The following is a 20,565-nucleotide window of genomic DNA, read 5'->3' on the forward strand; positions in this document are numbered from 1 at the left end:
TGAGGTGCTCAGAGCCCTGCTAGCCGTGGGAGCTCGATTCAAGTATTTCTTGGCTCCTGATCTGCTCTATAGATTGAACATTCCTGTCCAACTACATCTCCTGCAGTGCACCACAGTCTCTTTTCAAAGTGAGGACAGGCCATCACTCCAGCATTTTTGGCTTCTGGGAAATACGAATTGGCTGGGGAGGCTCTTCTTACATTAGAACAGGGACATGAGACACAAATTCAGAAATTTCAGAAAATCCCATTGCAACTTTTCAAAATCAAAATGAATAGATGGGTAAAAAAGAGAATGTGTGTGGGAATGGGTTCAAGTGTCTGACCTACATTTCCATTCCCCCAAAAGAAACCAAAGAGTCCTAAAAAAATAAAATAAAATTTAAAAAAACACACAATCAGGTACTTATGAACAGTTTATGATCTAAAAATGCTGGCTTCTGAAAAAAAATTCTGCAATGACCCTAGTTGTATCATAGAGTGAAAGAGAAGCACATTTCATTAGAGTTATCTTGTCCTTCTCATTTCAGAGTATCTGCTGTAGATGTAGCCAGCATGCTTTTTGCAATAAAATTCACCTACCTGTACATCCACACAGTAAGTCTCTTAAAGCTAGTTCTAAATTAATTTTTTTTTGAGTTTTCAAAACACAGGACTGTGTATCTATGTTTTACAACTCAAAGGGGAAGCTTCCAAAGCAGTGAAAGGAAGGCTCACATAAGGACTGAGGCTGGCAACATGTGAAATTTGGGTGCCAGGTTATTAAGTATTCTGATTTAGCCACGATGTGAAACTCCACAGTGAGCTCTACAAATAGCTTTGCTGATACTGAGGTAGTGACCTCTGAGGCTTTCATGTGACTGTGCTGCCAATGGGTTGTCTGGTCCACCGGGGTGCCACTTCCCTTTGATTTATCTTTGAGTCTGAGGAATATTTTTTTTTCTGTAGTAAGAAAATCCTATTTCAAATTCATTATTAGAGCTGGCCCCAGTGGATAAATCCTAGAAACTAGATATTTATTTTCCATGGATATATGCACTGACTTTAAAACAAGCCTCATGCAGATAGATGTCTGGTTTTCCTTATTAATTAAGGGAGTTGGGGAAGAGAAGAAAAAGGGGAATATATAATAGCTCACTTACCTGAGAAAAGCTGTGCATCTGGGTGTGATCTTTGTATAATGAAGAAAATATGCATCTAATCAATTGCACTCTCTTGGAACCTAAAAAGAATTGGTTTACAACAAACATTATCATACATACTTGGAGATAAAATAAACATTCTGATTACTTCTGCACTTTTCTGCAGACCAAATACAGTCACTATAAATGAAGTTTAAAAAAAAAAAAAAGAGAGAGAAAGGACAGAAATTACAGAAATTACAGAAATTGTGTAAAATTACTCTGGTAGAGATCCCATATCTCCTATTCTTGGGATTCAAACTGCTTTACCTAGTGAAAATGTTTCAAAACTGACATGCAGAAAGAGCCAGCATTCTGCTGCAAGCATAACTTCCACTGAACTGTGCAAAAATAAGGCAAAATACAATGTCAACATTAAAAAAGAAGGTTAAGTTACAGCTCTTGTAAATTTGATGGGTATTGCATAAGAAAGCCTTTTTTCAGTAAATCAGTTTAGTTCTTTTTCTGTTCAGTATTAAAAACATTGCAGCAAAATCAAAAGTTTTGAGAGCTCTCACAGGACTGTGAAAGTAGCATTTCCACAGGCTACAAAAGATATTTCAAATCTTACCAAAAATCTCATCAGGGGACTTAATCTGCCTGCTGAAATTTTGCACAAATTGTCTCTATTGCCTCTATGCCCAACTACCTAAAGTCACCCACAAAACTAGAGCTGTATTTCAGTCTGTGCCCAATGTTTTATGCAAGAGAGACAGTGAGGAGAGCAGCACCTCACAGCAATTGCAGCTGCTGACTGCAGAGTCAGATGCTGCACAAGGAGCTCAGTCCAGGCAGTTTCAAGAAGTCTGTTTCATGCTAAGCACTAACAAAAATAACCAGTATTAGCTGTTCATACTCTGAATATAACACAAAGGCTATTGCACCTTACTGGATTTTCCTCCAAAGCTTCCTCAAAAATAACATTTTGCACAAAGGAAATCATCAATGCAGTCGGTGTGCAAATGCTGGGAGTCTCCCACACTGAGCTAGGCTTGAGACAATTCCAGTCACTTTCACGATGGGGTTTTCCCTTATATTTTTACTTTCTTTCTCAACATTCTTGTTAATCTATTTTTTGCTTCATATTTTGAGATACATAATTACATGAAAGCATTTTACAGGAGTTCCAAAGCTTCCCGAGAAGTGACTGAGCTTTCTAACTCTTGGAGTAGGTGCACTTAATTGAAAAGTTCTCCCCTCGACATATTTTCTCTAAACAATGGAAAAAATATCTATGTTAAATAGAACCCCATCCAGGTATCTGTGTAAGCTTGAGAGAAGAATGCAAGGGAGTTATTTATAAAAGGATGAAAATATTATTTATTTAGTGCCAACTATATTCTTGGTTCTTATCTGTTCTTACAAGCAGCACTCTGTTCCTATATAGAAGAAGCAATTTGAAGCCACAGCATCTGAGCTACAGTATTTTGAAATAATGGCAATGAAAAGATGCCAGCAAAGTACCTTTTATGTGTGTGTTAAACTTAGCTTTGGTTGACAGCGTGCCCACTGCAAAACATACACAATACCTATAGGAATGATAAACAGAGCTCTCTCCAAAGATTTTATTCACTTCTGTTGTAACTTAGTTATTAATTTAGTGTCTAATTTAATCTATCAATTCCTTATCTATAAAAGGGATGCATCAGGACTTCTCTGAGTCTTGTCCAGGCACATTTCAGTGTCTTCTGAGAGGAGCTACGGGTGTTGCTCCACCCCTGCTACTCCACAGCCTTAGTCAAGACTGGGGGCCCAAACTGTAAGTGTTATATCCAATATAATACAAAACATTAATTTTATTATGGTACCTGCAGGCATTAAGACTTTAAACAAGGAATAAAAAAAATATTTTCCAGAAGGAAAGAGTTCTAGAAATGCTTTAAAATACCTTAGTAATATTTTCTGAAGCTCTAGACATATTTACTATGAGCACATCTCTATGTCTTGTAAGCTAACACCATCTTATTAACTTTTAATATATGAAAAATATGCACTATAGGAAATGTAACGTTACTAATGAGGTAAAGATCTCCCCCCTCACTGTTATTTCCTGTCCATCTCCGTGGTAAGTAACCATGTATCTTTGTATATGGACATGTCCAAGATAAGTGAAATAGCTGCTTACCCATCTCCAGTCCCAGGGGAGCTCGATTAGCCAGTAAAAAGGCAGAGGCCACATCAAACCAGCGCTCTACAGAACAAACCCAAAGAACTGCATTAAGATTCTGCCCTTGTAATACCAGCCAGTGAGATTTTCACACATGGGGAATACTGAATAGGACCTTCTAAAATTAAAAGATCCTGCAATCACATTTTGTCCCATCAACTAGTAGTTCCCAGTAAGATAAATACAGAGAAATCTGCTGTAAGAACAGAGAAATGCTCCCAGAAAATATCTCAGAGATTTAAATCACAGCAATATTCCCCTTGTTAAAAAAGCAGATGAAATATATTTGCTTGTTAAACATTATGCTTATAAAAGAAAACTTTTCTTTGCTGAGAATTGCACACAGATTTCAAGTACTTTTCTGCAAGCCAAATACAGAAATATTTTTTTCTGATATAAAACAAAACCCTTCTGCAACCTAATCAAAAGTTAGACTGCCAGATCCTAAATGATACTAAAAAAGGGTCACATTAAATTTCTAAGGGTCATTATTAAAAACATGTGGAATGTTCCCTCCAGTACCTTTGGAATTTAATTGCACACTGTCTGGACACTCAGGGTATTCCTCTTTGGCAAGGAACAAAACCTGCTGATGTTGGAGGCCACACTGAAAGCACACCCTTGCTTGCCTCTGCCCATCCTCTTGTTCCTGGCCCTCCCTACCACTCTGGCCAAACTCTAAAGACAATCAGCACAAGAAATAACATGATCATGGATTTTCTCAAAAGTAAGAAAACAAACTCAAGAAAAACCAGTTTAAGTGACTGGTTCAAATTTCAACAAAACCCACCCAAAGCAGCAAACCAGGCAGAGCAAACCAGGCTCTGAATCAAAGCCAGCTCATGTGAATTTCAGGTCAACCAATGGCTAATGGCAGCTCCACAGGGATTAGAAGCACTGCCTGCTACTAAACTGAGCAGCCCTGAACGTAAACTCACTCATCCACTGAAGTCATGTTCAACATCTACTGGACTGTGACCTAAACCAATACACAGAATTCCAGATAAACTGGTGAAAATTTGTCTGGCAAATGTATCCAGTAGATTATGATTTAAAGGGGTTATTCAGCTCTCCCTAATACCTCCTACTGTTTCAACTTTTGAGGAGAAGCTGATTCAATACAAAACTCGTAGCACTTCCATGAGCTTTAGATTTCCTGACCTCCAGTGATTGGGAGGTTTATTGCAGTTTCCCTGGAAGTCTAAAAACTCCTTTTTTTTTTTAATGGCACATTGAGCATTTTGTCACTAAGTGAAGTGCAGTGCTGTCTATGCTGAAATTTAGTTTCCAAAATTGAAATAACATTGGCTAAGTGCCACGAATATCAGGGGATGTCTATCCATGCAGTGTTACAGCATTCTTGCTCTGATTTACTGATACTTAGTTTCCTAAGATTAGCCTGTTGGAACTATCTAGAGGGGTATGGAGTTTACCTGCTCATAATTTATTTAAAAATCATTCCAATCTTTTTTTTATGAACCAATTAGCTTCTACTGATTTCCTTCCAATTTACAGTGAAATATCTTATGCTGTTGTTATTGTGCTTATTTCAGTTGGCTAAATGTCCTTTAAATACAGTTCTTATGCTGCAGGATGATGGCCTGAAATAAGTTCTCAATAAGAAATTTATTCTAAAATTCCCTTGAAAAGTTTAGTAAAAGGACCATGAGAAATCAATTAGGGCCATGCTGACAAATTAGGATTTATTATTATTGTCTCACCTTTGCTTTGAAACAAACAGAATGAATATGCAACCAAACAGATGAAAATACCATCCATAAGGAGAGCAATTTTTAAATGGTAGAACTAGTACCAATGTACAGATTTTCTGTGAAATCATATTTCTGAGCTTAAGGAAACTCACTGGGATCTGGGTCACTGGGTTAGAAAGAACTATGTTTGCAAAAGAAAGATTATTGTCTTTCTGATTTAGTGTGTTAAACAACTAGGGAAAGTTGATTTCAACCACATACTGATATTATAGAGCATGGAATTATGCACACTGCAGCTAAAAAAAAAAGTTAAATTCTTAACAAATACACGCCCTACTTATTCTGCTTATGTATTACACAGTGGGAATTCTACAAGGACATAATATACTAAATTTATTTACCTAGGCTCTGCAAGAACACTACATAGAAACAATAAATTTTAAAAGTAGAAATCAAGTTTGCTTTTAATCTCCCTTTATGTTTCTTATTTAAAAAAAAAAAAAAAAAAAGAGGAAAAATTTGAAGATTTAAAAAATTAATGTAATGATATCTTAGAGAAAAATTAGCTTGCTATAAAAGACTCAGTTAAACTTTAAAATATACAGTTAAAAGTCCTGAAATATTTTATGGTTCACCACCAAACATAAAACAACAACACAGAAAAACAACAGCAAACACACTCTGCTGCCTTAACAACCAAATCTGTTAGTGTAAAACAAACCCATGAGTGCTACACTGGATTAATAGACATGAAAATCATCAAGTCCCCTCTTCTAGGCAAGAATCCCTTTTAGCTCCACGCTAAAATCCATTGCAAAGAAATTTATACTGCCATAAGAAATTTCAGATGGCATAAGAGTAATATTGCAGGGACATTTGAAACAGTCTGGAATGGAAATTTATTCCCAGTCATACTGGGTATTCCTACTGCATGAATGGCTTTGACTTTTATTATCCTGTATTTGGATTATGTTTTACCTTGCAAGTCTCTATGATTTCACAGTGTTTGATTACAAGAATTCATAAGTGTTAAGGATATTCAACTCATTGTAGCTGGGGAATATGATCCATATTTTACCCATGAAAGCAGTGAGATACAGACTGGTTAAAGGGATTTGACCTAAAAAATTCTTCAGAAATGGGTACTGAACATCTCTCTCAGGCTCCACAGCTGTGCCTTAGCCAAATGCTTTGCCCCTACCTGGTGATCAAACCACACCTCACTGACAGGATGTTACAGAACTCTTTTGTCCAGAGTTTCACCCTAAATATTAATGAAATAACAGGTAAAATTCTCACTTTTTGAGTCTTCAGAGACAATTTTGCAAGACATCTTGCTTCAAAATTCCTTTCACCGATATTTAAACTTTTTTTATCTTTTCCCTAGAGTGGAAGACAATCCTACTTCAGTATGAATTGCTACACAGGAGAAAAGCAATAATTTATCTTTCTCTCTGCATGAAGTCACCTCTGCTTGTATATTCAGATACAACTGCTATATCCTTACAGGCCTAAATAAAACTACTGATGCATTTCAAACAAACTGGTAAAATTATTTTAATGTTGCTTGTAGAGACACGAAAATCAGATGCACAGGTAGTTCTGCTCACTACAGGCTGCAGATGGGATTATGTTTTAAAGCACTCTGTGATTACAAAAAAATACTTACAAAGATTTCAGCTCTCACTAGATCAAGTCTGTGACCAAGAGGGTGGAACTGAAGGTATTCAACTTCTGCAAAGCTGCAGGGACACAATCCCTAATGAACAATCATGTTCACCTTGGGCAGCTGGGAATTTTGTAGTAGCCCTCACCAGGGCTAGCCTTGTTTTTTTTGGTAAGGTCCCCAAAACCTTACATATTTTGATATAAATCCAGTCCCTTCTGCACATGTGATTTCTGAATCAGCCCCTCAAAGAACACTGCACTGGCAGTAGGTACTGTGCACAGAATAGTCTTTATTCTCTGCCATATGCCCCATGTGGTATTTTAAAAAATGACTGATTGCTGCATGATTGTTCTGTTTTCCCCTGTAGCTCTTGGGCTATATATCTTCAGGTGTGTTAAGGTACCATGGTACAATGCCAGACTAAAATTTGCCTTAAACAAACTCCCAATAGCTCTGATATCACTTTTAATTTATATTATAATTTCTAAATTCTAGTTGTTCCCTTGTGACTTTTTTTTTTTTTTTCCACAAGTGCATCTGGAGCTGAGAAGCAATTCTGTGCAAGATGCAACCATGTGTATTAAATGACACCCTTCTGTGGGACTTGTGTCTCAGTGCAATCTGACCTCCTTCACCAGAGTGCCCAGTTGAGTCCCACGGTTCTGGACAGTTCTTACTGTTTTACCTAAAGCAAAAAATTCCTGGGAGTGTCCACAATTCTGAATCGGCATCTGCTCTTTTCCTGTTGTTTCTTCTTTGAAAATACAAACAGAATGTTAATTACCTTGCCCTGATTTTATCCTGCTGCTCAGTTTGTTTCCTTTTAACTTCTGAATCTATTACCACCTGCCAATTTGTCTAATCCTCTATTCTGGCAGATGTAAGGTTTTAGCTGAGATTACTGCAATGATCCTGAAGGAAAATGAGCTATATTCCACTAGGTCAACAAGACTCAGAAAGACAAATCTGTTAGAAACATTACTTCATCATTTGCAAAAATTGGAAACCACATACAGAAATTTATTTCATAATTTTGTTCATGGATGCATTCAGAGAAGCTTGATGATCTCTCACATGAAAATAAGTCACAAGATTTGTGCCTCCAATAATTTCAGTGTCCTTTTAATTTTTGTCATGTTTTGTTCTTAAATGAATAATAAAACAAAACTTTAAATAATTTGGAGATTCTTCCCTAGTTCTCAGCATACACAGAAGAAGAAAGCTGAATCAGCGTTTTCACACGTGCTTAACTCCATAATTATGTGCTGTGCTAAATTAGAGAGCTGTGCTCAGGTTTCATATTACAAGGATTACTTTAATTCTATTCAGGAAAAAAGGAATATTTTACACTATATTTTAATAAATAATTAATATTAACCTGCATCTATTAAATAAAGGTTCAAACTTGCACAGTGCCTTAAGCTCCCACTGGATGGTGTTTATCAACTTGCAAAATCAGGACCTGGTACAATGGTATTTGGAGAGCACTTCTGTTTCATACTGTGCCAGTTCAATATTGCTAACTACAGGTGTTTAAAAAGCATAAAGGGGTCCATCAAATATCAAAAGATTAGCTTTATGCTTGCCAGATCTTTAAAAAATAAATAAATAAATGTTGGGCTCTGCTCATTTGCCTCCTGGTTTTTGATACTCCAGGGTTCAGCTGGCTCATGTTTTCATGTTTTATCTCTAACCATAAAGGCAAGAACTCTTTTTTGATGGCAGCTAAAGTTTGCATCCACTCACTAGCCTGCAGGAGCAGACTTTAGGAAAACATCAAATATCATTAACGCTCATGGGAAAATCGTGAAAATGGGCTATGCTGGTTGATAACTTTACTAATTTACAAATTTTAGTAACAGACATTGCTGCTTTGAACTACTGATGTGAATTAGCCAGGTTCTACAACTTACTTAATAGTCTGTGTTCCTTGTGGCATTGAAATTACTGTGGCTTAAAAACCTACTCTACAACTGAACACAGCACTGCTTGCCATGTGAATCTGGAACAGATTTACTCCTAGAGCAGTGGGGGTTTTACATTTTATGTTGGAACAGAAACAGTATTTTAAGAGTAGATTGAGTATCTTTAGACTAGTTATTCCAATTGTTTCAGTAATGAAACTGCTGGTTTACCCTCGTTTTATAGTTCTTTCCCTTCAACAAGAAGCTCCACAAGGTACAATTTCATGCCATGGATTTTCATTGTTTGCTATTTGATAGATGAGACATAGTCTGAGGTGTTTTGTGAGCCATTTTCAGAATGTAACTGTAAACCCCTGTAAACTGTAAATCTACATCTTTTGGTCTGTCTTAACTATAGGAGCTACTGAAACAGGTGAAATAGTGTGGATTAGTTGGAGGAATAAATAATTGATTAGACAAGAACTAATACACACTTTGGCTGTATTACTGATGTATCACAACATTGTCCCAGTAATGAATGTCTCCAAGGAATTAAGAGCTCAATTTGAAGGCTTGTTCCCCTGTCATTTTTGCACCTGGCTGGGTTAATTGCCTCAAGAACTGAAAACAAATATAAAGATCTAAAAGTTTTGGACCCATTTTTTACCCTGTGTGCTGTGAGAAGAGTAACTGAGTTCTTTCATAAACTGATTTAGGGCTTTAACTGGCTGTTGGGTGACACAGAAAATACAAAATCTCATTCTATGCCTCATACCTTACAACCTATGAATTCATCAGTTCGAACGAGTCTGCCATTCATCACAGAACAAAATTAGCTGAGAATGAGGGGGGAAATATTTTTCTCATTATCTTTTAAAAATCTCTTGTGTTGCTAAGTAGGTATAGTAAGTAGAGAAGAATTACACATAAACCCACCTAATTTAAACATGGTGCTTTTATAAATTGAACTAATACTAACAAAAAGCATTTTAAATTATGAGTTAATTAAATGTCTACATATTCTCTTTACCATTGCATTCATTTTTGCCCAATTTTAGGATTAACAAACTGCCATGCTAAAAATTACAATTGAGGTATCAAATCACTATTTATGTACCTCATACTGTGACAGTGCTTTGTGAAGCAGTCTCAGCACATATTCTTCTATTGATAAGTGTAGCATATTTGTTTCTAATGGTCTATTATTAATATTAACAGCTGAATATGCAGAAAAATATGCACACACCTAATAATATGCAAATATTTAATATTTTAAATAATAATTATTCTAAGTATCAGTGGCTGAAAACCCTGGTGCATTCAGTTCATGCAGAATTATTTCACTGAAGAATGAATAACCTTGCCTTCAGTTCACCTAATTGCCTCTGCTGGACTCCCTGGCTTTGCACCCAGACATCTTTAGCAAAATGTGCCATGGTCCATCACTGCAATCACATTGGAATTTCTGTTAATATTCAGCTTCTTTTGTTGCTTATTACATATTATCCATGCTAACACGATTATTACTAATTGTATATGAGTATTGTATTAGTAAGATTTATGTTTCCTTATACTTTAGAACACTTCTGTTTGCATGAAGTCAGCAGTAGTTTGGAATGAGCAGAATGCAAGTTTGAGCTTTTGCTTTAGTAAATGTTAATTATACAGGTATTTCCTGCACGAGGAATTACTCTCTCAGAAATACAGAGCTGTGTTTTGAGAGTCAGTATTTTTAAAAATTTGTTTTTTGCTTTCTTAAACGAAAAGCATTTTTTTGTCTTCAAAGTTTATTTATTGCTTTGGTTTTTTACCCCCTGAAGTACATTCCCAAGATTTTGATTTTCAATCTGGAGTCCCACTGGGTTTAGAATTTCCCTGAGAAGTGTCCTGGCCAAGGAAGGCTTGCAGAACTAGACACTTTTAAGCACAGAAATATTTTTAGTTGCAAATATTAAAAAAATGCATTCGCAGCTGTTCACACAGCAGTGATTGGAGTAGCTGAAGTACTGGAGAATGCTGATACCTTGATATGTTTTATGAGTGTAATGTAGCTGTGCTTCAGGCAGAAATTCTTCAGAAGAATGAGGAAAACACGAAGTGAAACTGTTTAAATTTTTTTTAAAGGATGTACTTTTTTGTTTTTAAAAGGGATAGAAATAAGAATGGAGTTCCTATACATATATACTGAAATGGAAATATATTTTCATTTGGGTACGCTGTGCAATTCTGCTTTTATTAAAATTATCTCAAGTAAATGCCATAACATGAGAATTACGATACTAGCTTAGAATTGATTTTGTTTCTTTTTTTCATATGCTCATGATTATCAATTGTACACGCTGACAATTGTACACATCGAAAAAATGAATGTAAGAACACAGGCAAAAATAGATTTTCCACTCTTAGAGAATGTAATCTGCATGTCTACTTGCCCAATATCCTCTGCCACTTTTCCTTTGACCCATCTGAAAGGAGCACCTGCATTGCAGTATAAATGTGTTCTACCAAAACCCACCCAAGCCCAACAGCAACCTTGTTGTGCATCTGATCTGTGTCCCACCAAGCCCAGCAGCCCTTCCCTCAGAAAAAACAGTATTGACTACAGGGTTCTGAAGCCCAGCAATTGATTTCAGTCTGCAAAGACCTCCTGAACTGAAACTGGCAGCTTCCATGCAGTCTTAGACAAGCTGGTTTCAGACTTTAGAGATTTAAAAGACAACAGCTGGTTCAGAGAAATTTGTTAATGTTTGGCTACTTCACACAAAGAGAAGTCTCAAGTTTAATTTATTTTTACTTTTTTTTGTTTGATTTCTGCAATGCCTGCTTGGAAGAAATCATGGCTGCCAAGACTCAGCGCTGATACTAATTAATAACTTCCAATGCAGTATCCATCAAACACTGCAGTTAAAGAAAATCTTGTGGTTTATTTGCTTTTATTTCAGGAAGAGAACACATAAAATAACTGAACCGTGTAAATAAAATAAAATTATAAATTAAGATAAAATACCACCCTCTTTCTTCTTCTCTATAGCCTCATGCATTCCTTTCAAACATGAAATAACTTCTGAAGGAAGGATGGCTGTGGTGAAAATCAATATTTTTCCTCTAGCTGAGCCTACTTCAGAGAAAAGTCAGATCCTGCCTATGCCCTCTGCTTGCATCTAAAAATTTTAGGTTTCATTCCCTGTGGTAACTATCATAACTATACAGCTACTTCATACAGTATATATTGACTTTGTAAACTGTGGTTGTTCTCTGGTGCGGGGATCAGTATTCTGGACTGAGCATTCAAGTGTGGAAACAGGAAAAGTCTGACATGTTATTAGATGCGTCCTTACTCATGCTCTTTGTAAGACTTCCTACATATCCCTGGATAGAAAATCAATGGTTACGTATGAAGTATCTGTGGTTACCTATTGGAAAGCAGCAATGTGCTTCTCCAGCTTCTGAAAGAATCTTGGCTTTCTTATTTAGCAGTGAAGGACTGCAAAAGACAAAACCAAAGTTGACTAAAGAATATAATTGTCCTTGGTTTATTGTAAGATGCACCAAAAGACACAATGAGCAGGAAGTGAAGACCTAAATAGAAACAATCCCCTGCAAACTACAGCATGAAGCAGATCACAATCTACTGCTTCTGCAAAACAAGCAAAAGTTAATGAGGTAATATAACTAAAGCTTAAAGAAAAGTGACTATAGATGAGAAAAGAATTAGAGAGAAGAAAGGTATTTATAAACAAGATTATTAAGACTCAGAACTTAATATAAGCCATGTACAGTGTTTGCACTATTCTAAGTTTAAAAAAATAATTAAACAATATAATATTATTTCATCAGTTAGGAACAGGGCCTTGTATAATTATAAAATATGAGATTATTTCCTGCTCCAATGAGCTTTCTATCTAAGTGTCAGTCAAAAGAATCAGACAAAAAATGGTCAGTTGGGTTTGTTTAAAGTTCTTAAATCAAACTGCTCTTAGCATCTGCAGTTTATCATGCACCAGCACTGAGCTCACATAGAACTGCCACAGAGTTGGCAATTATTGCTTTGCAAGACAAGGTCTACTCCCTCACATTTCAGATGTAAAAACAAAGCAAAATATGTGCCCTTACGAGGCTGTAGTGTCTGGTTGAGGAATCACATCCCAATAAATATGAGAGGCCAGATTCTGCCCCTGGTTATGTGCCTTTGTCAGCCTACTGACAACATTAACTGCAAAATAATATAAAGTGACACAAGGATTAAGCCTTTTTACAGCTTAGAAAGCAGTGAGCTCACCTTAGAACATCCAGGTATTCTAGGCTTAAAGCACTTAGATCTTGCAGCTGTGAAATGTTCTTTCTGTAGAGGATACACATTACATAGCATGCAGGTGGCAGTCATATCCTATCACCATTGTAAAAGCAGTTTATTAAGCATACACGGTGTGACAGGGAAATGGAAGATAGCCAGGAATTTGATCTTACCTGGTGCTCTGTGCTGCAGCTTCACGGTCTCTTGCCATGCTCAGAAGTCCTGTGCTTTGTATTTGCTTCAGGCCTAGAGCGTCAAAGTGTATCAGTTCTTTTACAAAGCCACACAGCATCAGTATGACATGTGAAACTAGCCAGTTCTACAGCTCTTTACACTTCAAATGTTTTCATGATATTGAGCTTTACAAGAAGAAATGTCAACCCAGCCTGATCTTTAAGCCTTTCACCATTGAATCAACATATGTGTGTCACAGATATTTAACAGTAACTCTAGAGATGGATGAATGAGTTTGTGGAAAATCCTGACCCAGCTTGCATTTGCTCCAAAAGCCCTCCCAACCCTCTCTAAAGTTCCTGTCACATCAGTGGAGATCTTATTTCTTTGTTACTCCTTGCTAATTTCCTGGTCATCATGCTGCTTGCAGCTGATGTAGTAAAACCACATCCATCTTCATAACCAAACCCTTTAGCTGAGCCTACACAGCTTAATTATAAACCTTCACTTTGGTAAGGCAGATAAGAAAATACCTCCTGTAAGGAACAACAGACACCCTGCTGAAACAAGCAGCACATGCTAAGAGTGAAGAATGTGCCTAAATACTCTGCTGTATTTTTAATCTTATAACCACTCATTTTTTTTCACAGGAAGTAGATGAACTCTGTAAAGGAGGCAAGAAGAGCAGTCTGGTGTTTTGGGAAGCATGGGCCACCAGTGTATCTGCTGTCCCTTCTCTAGATTGTCTATTTTGGCATTCCATATCTTCCTTTTTCTGTTACTTTTTTTTCCACGTTGCTTTCCCCTTTATTTTCTGTTTCCTTCTTTTTGCTTGCAGACTCCAGATCTATAAGGGCTTTGTTTTGTCACTTTATCTTGTACAGAATTAATTTAGTGCTTATCCATTATTTTGTGTTACTCTGTTTTAAATATGTGAGTTCCACTGTCCAAGCAGGAGCAAATGACCTGTGTGGATGCTGGTGAGCCCCCTGTGCTCTGTGGCTGACAGGGCATAAAGCCTGTCACTCTTAATTCCCACCACAGGTGACCTTTCTGCCTGAGTTTTGAAGTTCAATCATGAGCTACATGGTATTTCCCAAGCTCTTTGCACATGTTTTAACAGAAGACTGTGTGTATGTGTATCCAGCCACGGGTCATTACACAAAGTGAAACCACCAGCTTGTGTGTCCTAGGCCACCAAAGAGCCACCAGCTGATAATGACTCTTGGTTATTACTAACGAGGGTCAAATTCATGCCACTGACCGAGAAGAAAAGGGCTTCTATCTCATTTCTAACATTCTGAGCTCTCCCGTCCCTCTGACCACTGCATTCAGGTCTTTAAGTTAAAAAAAAAAAAAAAAAAAGAAAAAGCAATCAGGAAATTAAACCAGGTATTTCAGTAAAATGTATGTGTGGTATATGACCACATTAAACACCATTCAGAGAGCAAAATTCCTCCACTTACAACCTGATAATGCATTCTCAGCATACAGATACCTTCTTCTACAAAACAGCTAAAAAACTATCAACTAGGAATGAGAATGATAATCATCTCCAGTCTGTTGAGTGAATAACAGACATTTGGAGGAATCCCTAAATACTTTTTTATTTGTCAGCCCCTAAAGTTTCTGAGTGAGTCACTCTAGTGTGCTCAGAAAAAAAAAAAGATTCACAGAAGCCTCTCAAGTGCATTTTAACAGAAGAAAAGGCATTACAAAGTCTTCATTAAGTCATACAAAGATAAACTGTAAAGTTTAAAAACATTTCTTTTTCTTAAATCCTAAGAAATTCATTAAGTGCATTTGCAAATATCAAAATAGGATCCCATTTTTCAAAAATGGGATTTTAAATTATTTTTCCCCATTTCAGGTTCTGTGCAATATTTTTGTTTTCTGTTTTGGGATTGTAAGCAACTTGTTGTAAAGTCTCAGAATAGTTAGACAGGAAGGACTCAAAGCTGCAGGATACCTTTAATGTGATAGTGATACAGCCAAGAAATTGCAAATGCATGCTTCAATTCAGTTAAACTGCTGATTGCCAGAACACATTTTAGGATTTAGTTCTAACAGATCTAGGAATTTGAGGTCTTTAAAGTCTAACTGATTTAAATAAATGTATACACTCAGCTTTTTCTTTCCTTAAGCTGATAAATAGTACAAAATCATGAACTCTAAGTTCTTTCCCACGTTATCTGTACTACCATATAAAATATTTCCAATGTAAATGTCCTAAAGTTGACAAGATACTCATTAAGTAGGAGAACTCATAGCCCCTAGCATAGTTGCTGTGCCACTCTTGTATTTTTTGAAATACTAAATCCTAAACTCAGGCTTGGCATGTAAGTAGAGAAATTAATTTTTAATATTTTGGTTTGCTATACATTTGGATCATTTGGTTTGTGAAGAGCACTATATTCAGCTATTTATTTGGGCTTTTTATATATTCCTTCTGTAGCAGGCTATTAGCCACCTTTAATGCAAAAAAGCATTGAAATATTGTGTCCAAATTAGCTCATTTGCCTGAAAGGGAGTGGGAGGGGAACAGTGATAGTAAGAAAACTCTTTGTGTGTGTTGTTCCAGGCATGATAGCAGCCCTGCCAAATCCAGGTGTTCAAAAACCAGAAGACAGTTCTCAAAACACAGAATTGGATCAAACATCACAAGATTAATATCTGTTTGTTTTTCTTTTGATTTACTTTATGGCTTCTGAGATTTAATTTTTAAATGAAAGTGGAGATTCTTACCTAACCACAGAATTTTGGAAGCTGTGAGTTAAAGAAGAAAATTATACTGAGAAATTCATCTGCTCCTGTTTTGCCCACCCTCTGTTGTTCAACATGTACACTAGAACTGCAAGAAGGGACTACACGAGCCCTTTCACCAGAGCTGCACACCCTGGACTCCCCAGCACACTGTGAACCTCTGGGCTGCCACTTAATGTGGCATCAAAGCTGCTTTCTGTTGAGGAAGTGATGCAAATGAAAAGTAATGGCCCAGTGAATTTGGTCCTGCAGGAATCCAGCAGCAGTAGCACACCATCCTGAATCTAGTGTGATTATTTGGATTATTATAATATAATAATAGATAATTAAAATATGTGTGATTGCTTGGGTTATTCAGAGATTTCATTGTCTTTCTTCTGAAAAGGACAGTCTGTGAACTCTGAGTCTAAATTTCATACATTTGAATGATTTTGTCTCTACATAAACTAAGCTGAAGGAATAGCTGTATGAAATCTCAGAGACTTCCCATAAGTTCAATATAAGCACCAACAAGTTTGTGATCTGCCTATGAGGATTCCACTGCACATCTCCACAATGTCAAAATTTTACCCTGGATGCTGGTGTAATTAGCCTTTAAAGACTGTTCCAGATTCAAAGTTACTTCCATGATGCAGAACGTGGAAGGAGAGGCAATGTGAATATGCTGACACAAGCAGGTCTCCTTGACCCCATTCCTGGGATAGCATTATTTACAGTGTTTAGGAAACTATCTGATCTCTGAATCTGTTTGTCTCCTTCAGTCTAGTGAGTACACACCTAAATAGTGCACTAGTCTAGTCTGGCACTCAGGAAAGCATTACTTTGTTCCTAACCTGATCATCCCAAGCTTATGCAACTGTGTTTTCTGTCTTTCCCACTAACTTTTGAACCTATTGGCCAATCTCAAATAAATTCGATAGAAGAGCAGCGATCTCAAAGATACTAAGTTCTGCCCAGCTACATGAAAACTGATGACTAGATAGATGACTGGCCTCATTAAGAGAAAAACTGCAACGTGAACTTAAAAGTTCTGTTTTGTCTGGCTCACCAGCTGGACAATCAACACACAAGCAGCCACAGGACATGCTGCCTCTTGCCCAGCTAGTAATTAGGTACAGCAGTGAGACCTCAGGATACTGTGCATGGACAACAAGAGAGGACAAGAAAGCACAGGTGGAATATTTGAGGTCCTGGATAGAAGAATCATAAGGTACATGAGAGGAAGCAGCTGATATTACTATCATGGAGCCTTACAGAGACATAAGATTGAAAGACAAAAGTGTAGGCGTTGTCTCCTGACAATATTGTTCATCACCACGAAGGTGTGCAGTTGGTGGCTATCAATAATGTGCAGCTCTTCTTTTTTGATCTTTAAGACAAGAATGTGTATCTGAGAATCAGATGTGTTAGATGTTCAGTCAGAAGTCTGTGCATCTATATCCAACTGCAGAAATCAAAGAGGGCATGAGTGAGAGCTAAGACAATATTTTCCACGAAACATTTATAGCCTAAACCAGAGATTTTCCATGGCGCACTTTAAGGCAAATCCAGCATTCATCGTGCTATATCAACCCTGCTACAAACTGTACCATTGCAAACATGTCACCAATAACAGGACTCAGGTTTAGAACACTTTCCAACTGCAAAATAGGGACTATCCACTGGCATTCATTGTGTTGGACATCATATACACAGGTGGCATAAGTTACCTTCTAGGTTAAACAGATGCTTGAAGCTACAGTACATCACCTATTCAGGTATTTTAAGAGAATCAAACAGAGTGTACCTGATGATCATAATGCCATAATGCTCAATGGTAATACAGATGTAAACACCATGGAACTTAACAGATCTTCAACAATATGTGACTATATTAACTTATTAAGGTATTTGTTGTATAACCTAAATACAGGGGTCACAAAGAGAAAAATTAATTCTCCTCCTCAACTATTCATTAAAGCACTGTGCATTTGCATATTACTCTTTACTCTCTGACAACTGTGGATATTCTTATCATGACCTCTAATTGTTAGTTTTCACTGTCCTGAACAGAACTGAGGAAATGCACTAAGATCACCAAGGGGAAGTTACATTTTCAGTTTTTACCCTTTCTCATCCAAATCTTCAATAAAATTCTTCCCAATAGAATAAGGAAAAATGTGGAACTGTATTCTTTTCTTTACCAAAAGATCCCAGGATGCAGATGAAGTACAGTATGAGGAGCAGAGCCATCTCCATCATAAAGGAAATGGTCATACATGGGGTTACTTCTGAAAATAGTTCTACTAATTTTGACTGGGGCACTCAAATACAAAACTGGGTACTGTAGTCTCTGAGTGATCTTGAAAAACATTTTTAATACACGTCATGCTTTTGTAGACCCATTACTACATGACTTAACAACAGGGATACTTTAAAAAGTTATCATCATACCATTTTCTCCATGTAAAAGGAAAGCAATGACTGTACAAATACTTCAGCATACAGTAAGAGAATAAAGGCAGGAGTTTTGATCTACATCTCTGACTCATGTTCATGAATTCATTAACCTCAGTGGACTCATTCACCTCTGTTTTCAGAGTAAAAACTATTCTCAGTGGAAGATTAGTCTGCAAATGGTAACATTTCCCCAAACTCGTGGCTGACAATAGCCATTTCATTGTCTGGTATATGTTAGAGGGCTGTTAGGGTTGCTGTGAATTCAATCCCTCTACCTATAACCATCAAAGGACTGATGCTCCAGCATCAACAGCCATGCACACCAGTGACACTGCTAGAAATGCTGTATAGGAAAAAATCTTATAGAAGAGAAATCGACATCTGGAGGTACCTACAAACTCTCTGTTCCTTTGTACCCCTGCAACAGCACGTTCTGCTCAGAGCACTTGAGCAGGAATTAGCCTCTGATTAATTTATCCATCTCAGTATTTTTACTGCGTTCATCAACAAGATAACTTGTTAAGAAGTGCTTAAGTGCTTATTCAGTTAAGCATTATTATTGCCTTCAGCATTTCTCATGGATCTTCCAGTGAATTTACAATTAACCAGTGCACACCTTGAATCCACAAAATCTTGGCATGTACCAATAGCAACAGGGACAGTTCAAAATCAACAACATTACACAAATATCGCTACAGTGTACAAAAATTTGTATTTTCCCAGAGCAGAACAAAAAGCATAACCTACTTGTTTCTTTTTATCTCCATTAAGTTATATCTACTGTACTTCCCTATAATAAAAATACTATCTGGTAACACTTTCCCTAATAAATAGCAGTGCCCTCAACAGTCTTTACTACTATAAATTCAATGCCTGTGATGAACTTAATAAAACTAATCATGCTGTAGTTTAAACACTGGTGGCATCAGTCACTTCAGAACTGGCTTGCAGCAAAAGCATCTCCTCAAAGTATGGAACACCACAACTCCCACTGAGCTCAGTAAGGCTGGCATGATTTTAAAACTTTTGTGTATGTGTAGGAGAGTCAGTCTATCCCACCCACAGCTTATATATTGTTTTCTTGAGAAAAGCTGAGTCACACAAAGAAATGCTTAAATTTGCAGGCTCTTTTCTAAACTACATGAAAGCAGATCATATTCTGACATATTTGCTCTTGGTGCTTCCTGATCCTTGACTGTTATTTTTGATACACAGCTGCAAATTTCATTTATTCAATTTCAGTGTTTTGGGTTTGCATTATTGAAATCTATTAGAAGTAATCACCTGCCTTTACCTTTCCTACATCTTGATCTTTTAGATTAGCAGCATGAAAGAGAAAATATTGACACAGAACTACTAATGCAAGTGATTTTTGTCATAAAGTGGATTTTTGGCAACAAGAGCCATCGATCTCTCTCTCTGCAGTGAATTCCTGTTGCTTTCTAGATTGTGACAATCAGGGCTTGTCAGGACTGTGCCATGTATAAAATATTTGGGCCAGTCTTTTGCCAGCTGGCAGTTCAAACCAACGCAGCTCATTGTGAAAATGCTTTGCCTGGATTTTAAAATCAGATCTAGGGTTAAACTAAAGATTGTAACTGTATGTCTTAAATCCATTCATTCCATCTGACCTGCAAGTACACATCTGCTGCATGTTAGCCTTACCCTGCTGTCTGACAGTGGCACACATTTGAATCCTCATCATTTTGATTAAAGACTTGGTTTTGTTAGGATGTCATGTACAGTATATCAAAGGAGATCAGTAACCAGTCTGAAAGTCAGATGACAAAGAAAACAATCAGCCCATGCACAGTTAAGCAGAGTTTCATGAAAAGAAGGCTTAACATAATGAGTCATGATTTGGAAAAGTGTTTGTAAGTGGTCTCAGTACTCTGAGCTCACAGTGGACAGTTTAGGATTTTAGAAACGGTTGCTAAGTACAGACAGTCACAAGAGGTGTGCTGTCATGGGCTCTGTACTGCTCTGAGTACAAATTGGTTATCTCATATCATCAAATTGTACAACATTTAGATTTAGGACAGGCAAAGCACAATATATTTCAAAACATTTGGTAATAATCTTTTTTTAAGTTTTGGAGATTTGTCCAGCTGTTCAGTAAATTAACGTAGAATAGAAAACCACCTTTCCTTTAATCAATGGATAATGAAGAGCATTTGTCTCTTTACTTGTAAGACTATCTAAAATACTCACTCTGTCTCTGTTTAGTAAAAATATTATTTTTTCCCTATCACATTAAAAAAAA

The 20,565-nt window shown here is 36.8% G+C and overlaps 1 protein-coding gene across 1 annotated transcript in view; it reads right to left on the reverse strand.

Moving 5' to 3' along the window:
* The window catches only part of LOC306807977 (uncharacterized protein), a gene marked incomplete at its 3' end in the record, with an annotated part of 31,599 nt that extends 11,564 nt beyond the window's left edge, over positions 1 to 20,035 (reverse strand). Inside the window, exons 1-5 of the mRNA XM_079318054.1 lie at positions 19,968 to 20,035; positions 13,100 to 13,172; positions 12,912 to 12,974; positions 12,046 to 12,116; positions 1,142 to 1,221 (exon numbers count right to left, since the gene is read on the reverse strand). Coding sequence (XP_079174180.1) covers positions 1,142 to 1,221; positions 12,046 to 12,116; positions 12,912 to 12,974; positions 13,100 to 13,172; positions 19,968 to 20,007 — 327 coding nt within the window. The 5' untranslated portion in view covers positions 20,008 to 20,035. The remainder of the gene's footprint in view (positions 1 to 1,141; positions 1,222 to 12,045; positions 12,117 to 12,911; positions 12,975 to 13,099; positions 13,173 to 19,967) is intronic.
* Positions 20,036 to 20,565: the final 530 nt, after the last annotated feature.

The sequence above is a fragment of the Erithacus rubecula genome, assembly GCF_903797595.1.
Source record: "Erithacus rubecula genome assembly, chromosome: 14".
Classification (NCBI taxonomy): Eukaryota; Metazoa; Chordata; class Aves; order Passeriformes; family Muscicapidae; genus Erithacus; species Erithacus rubecula.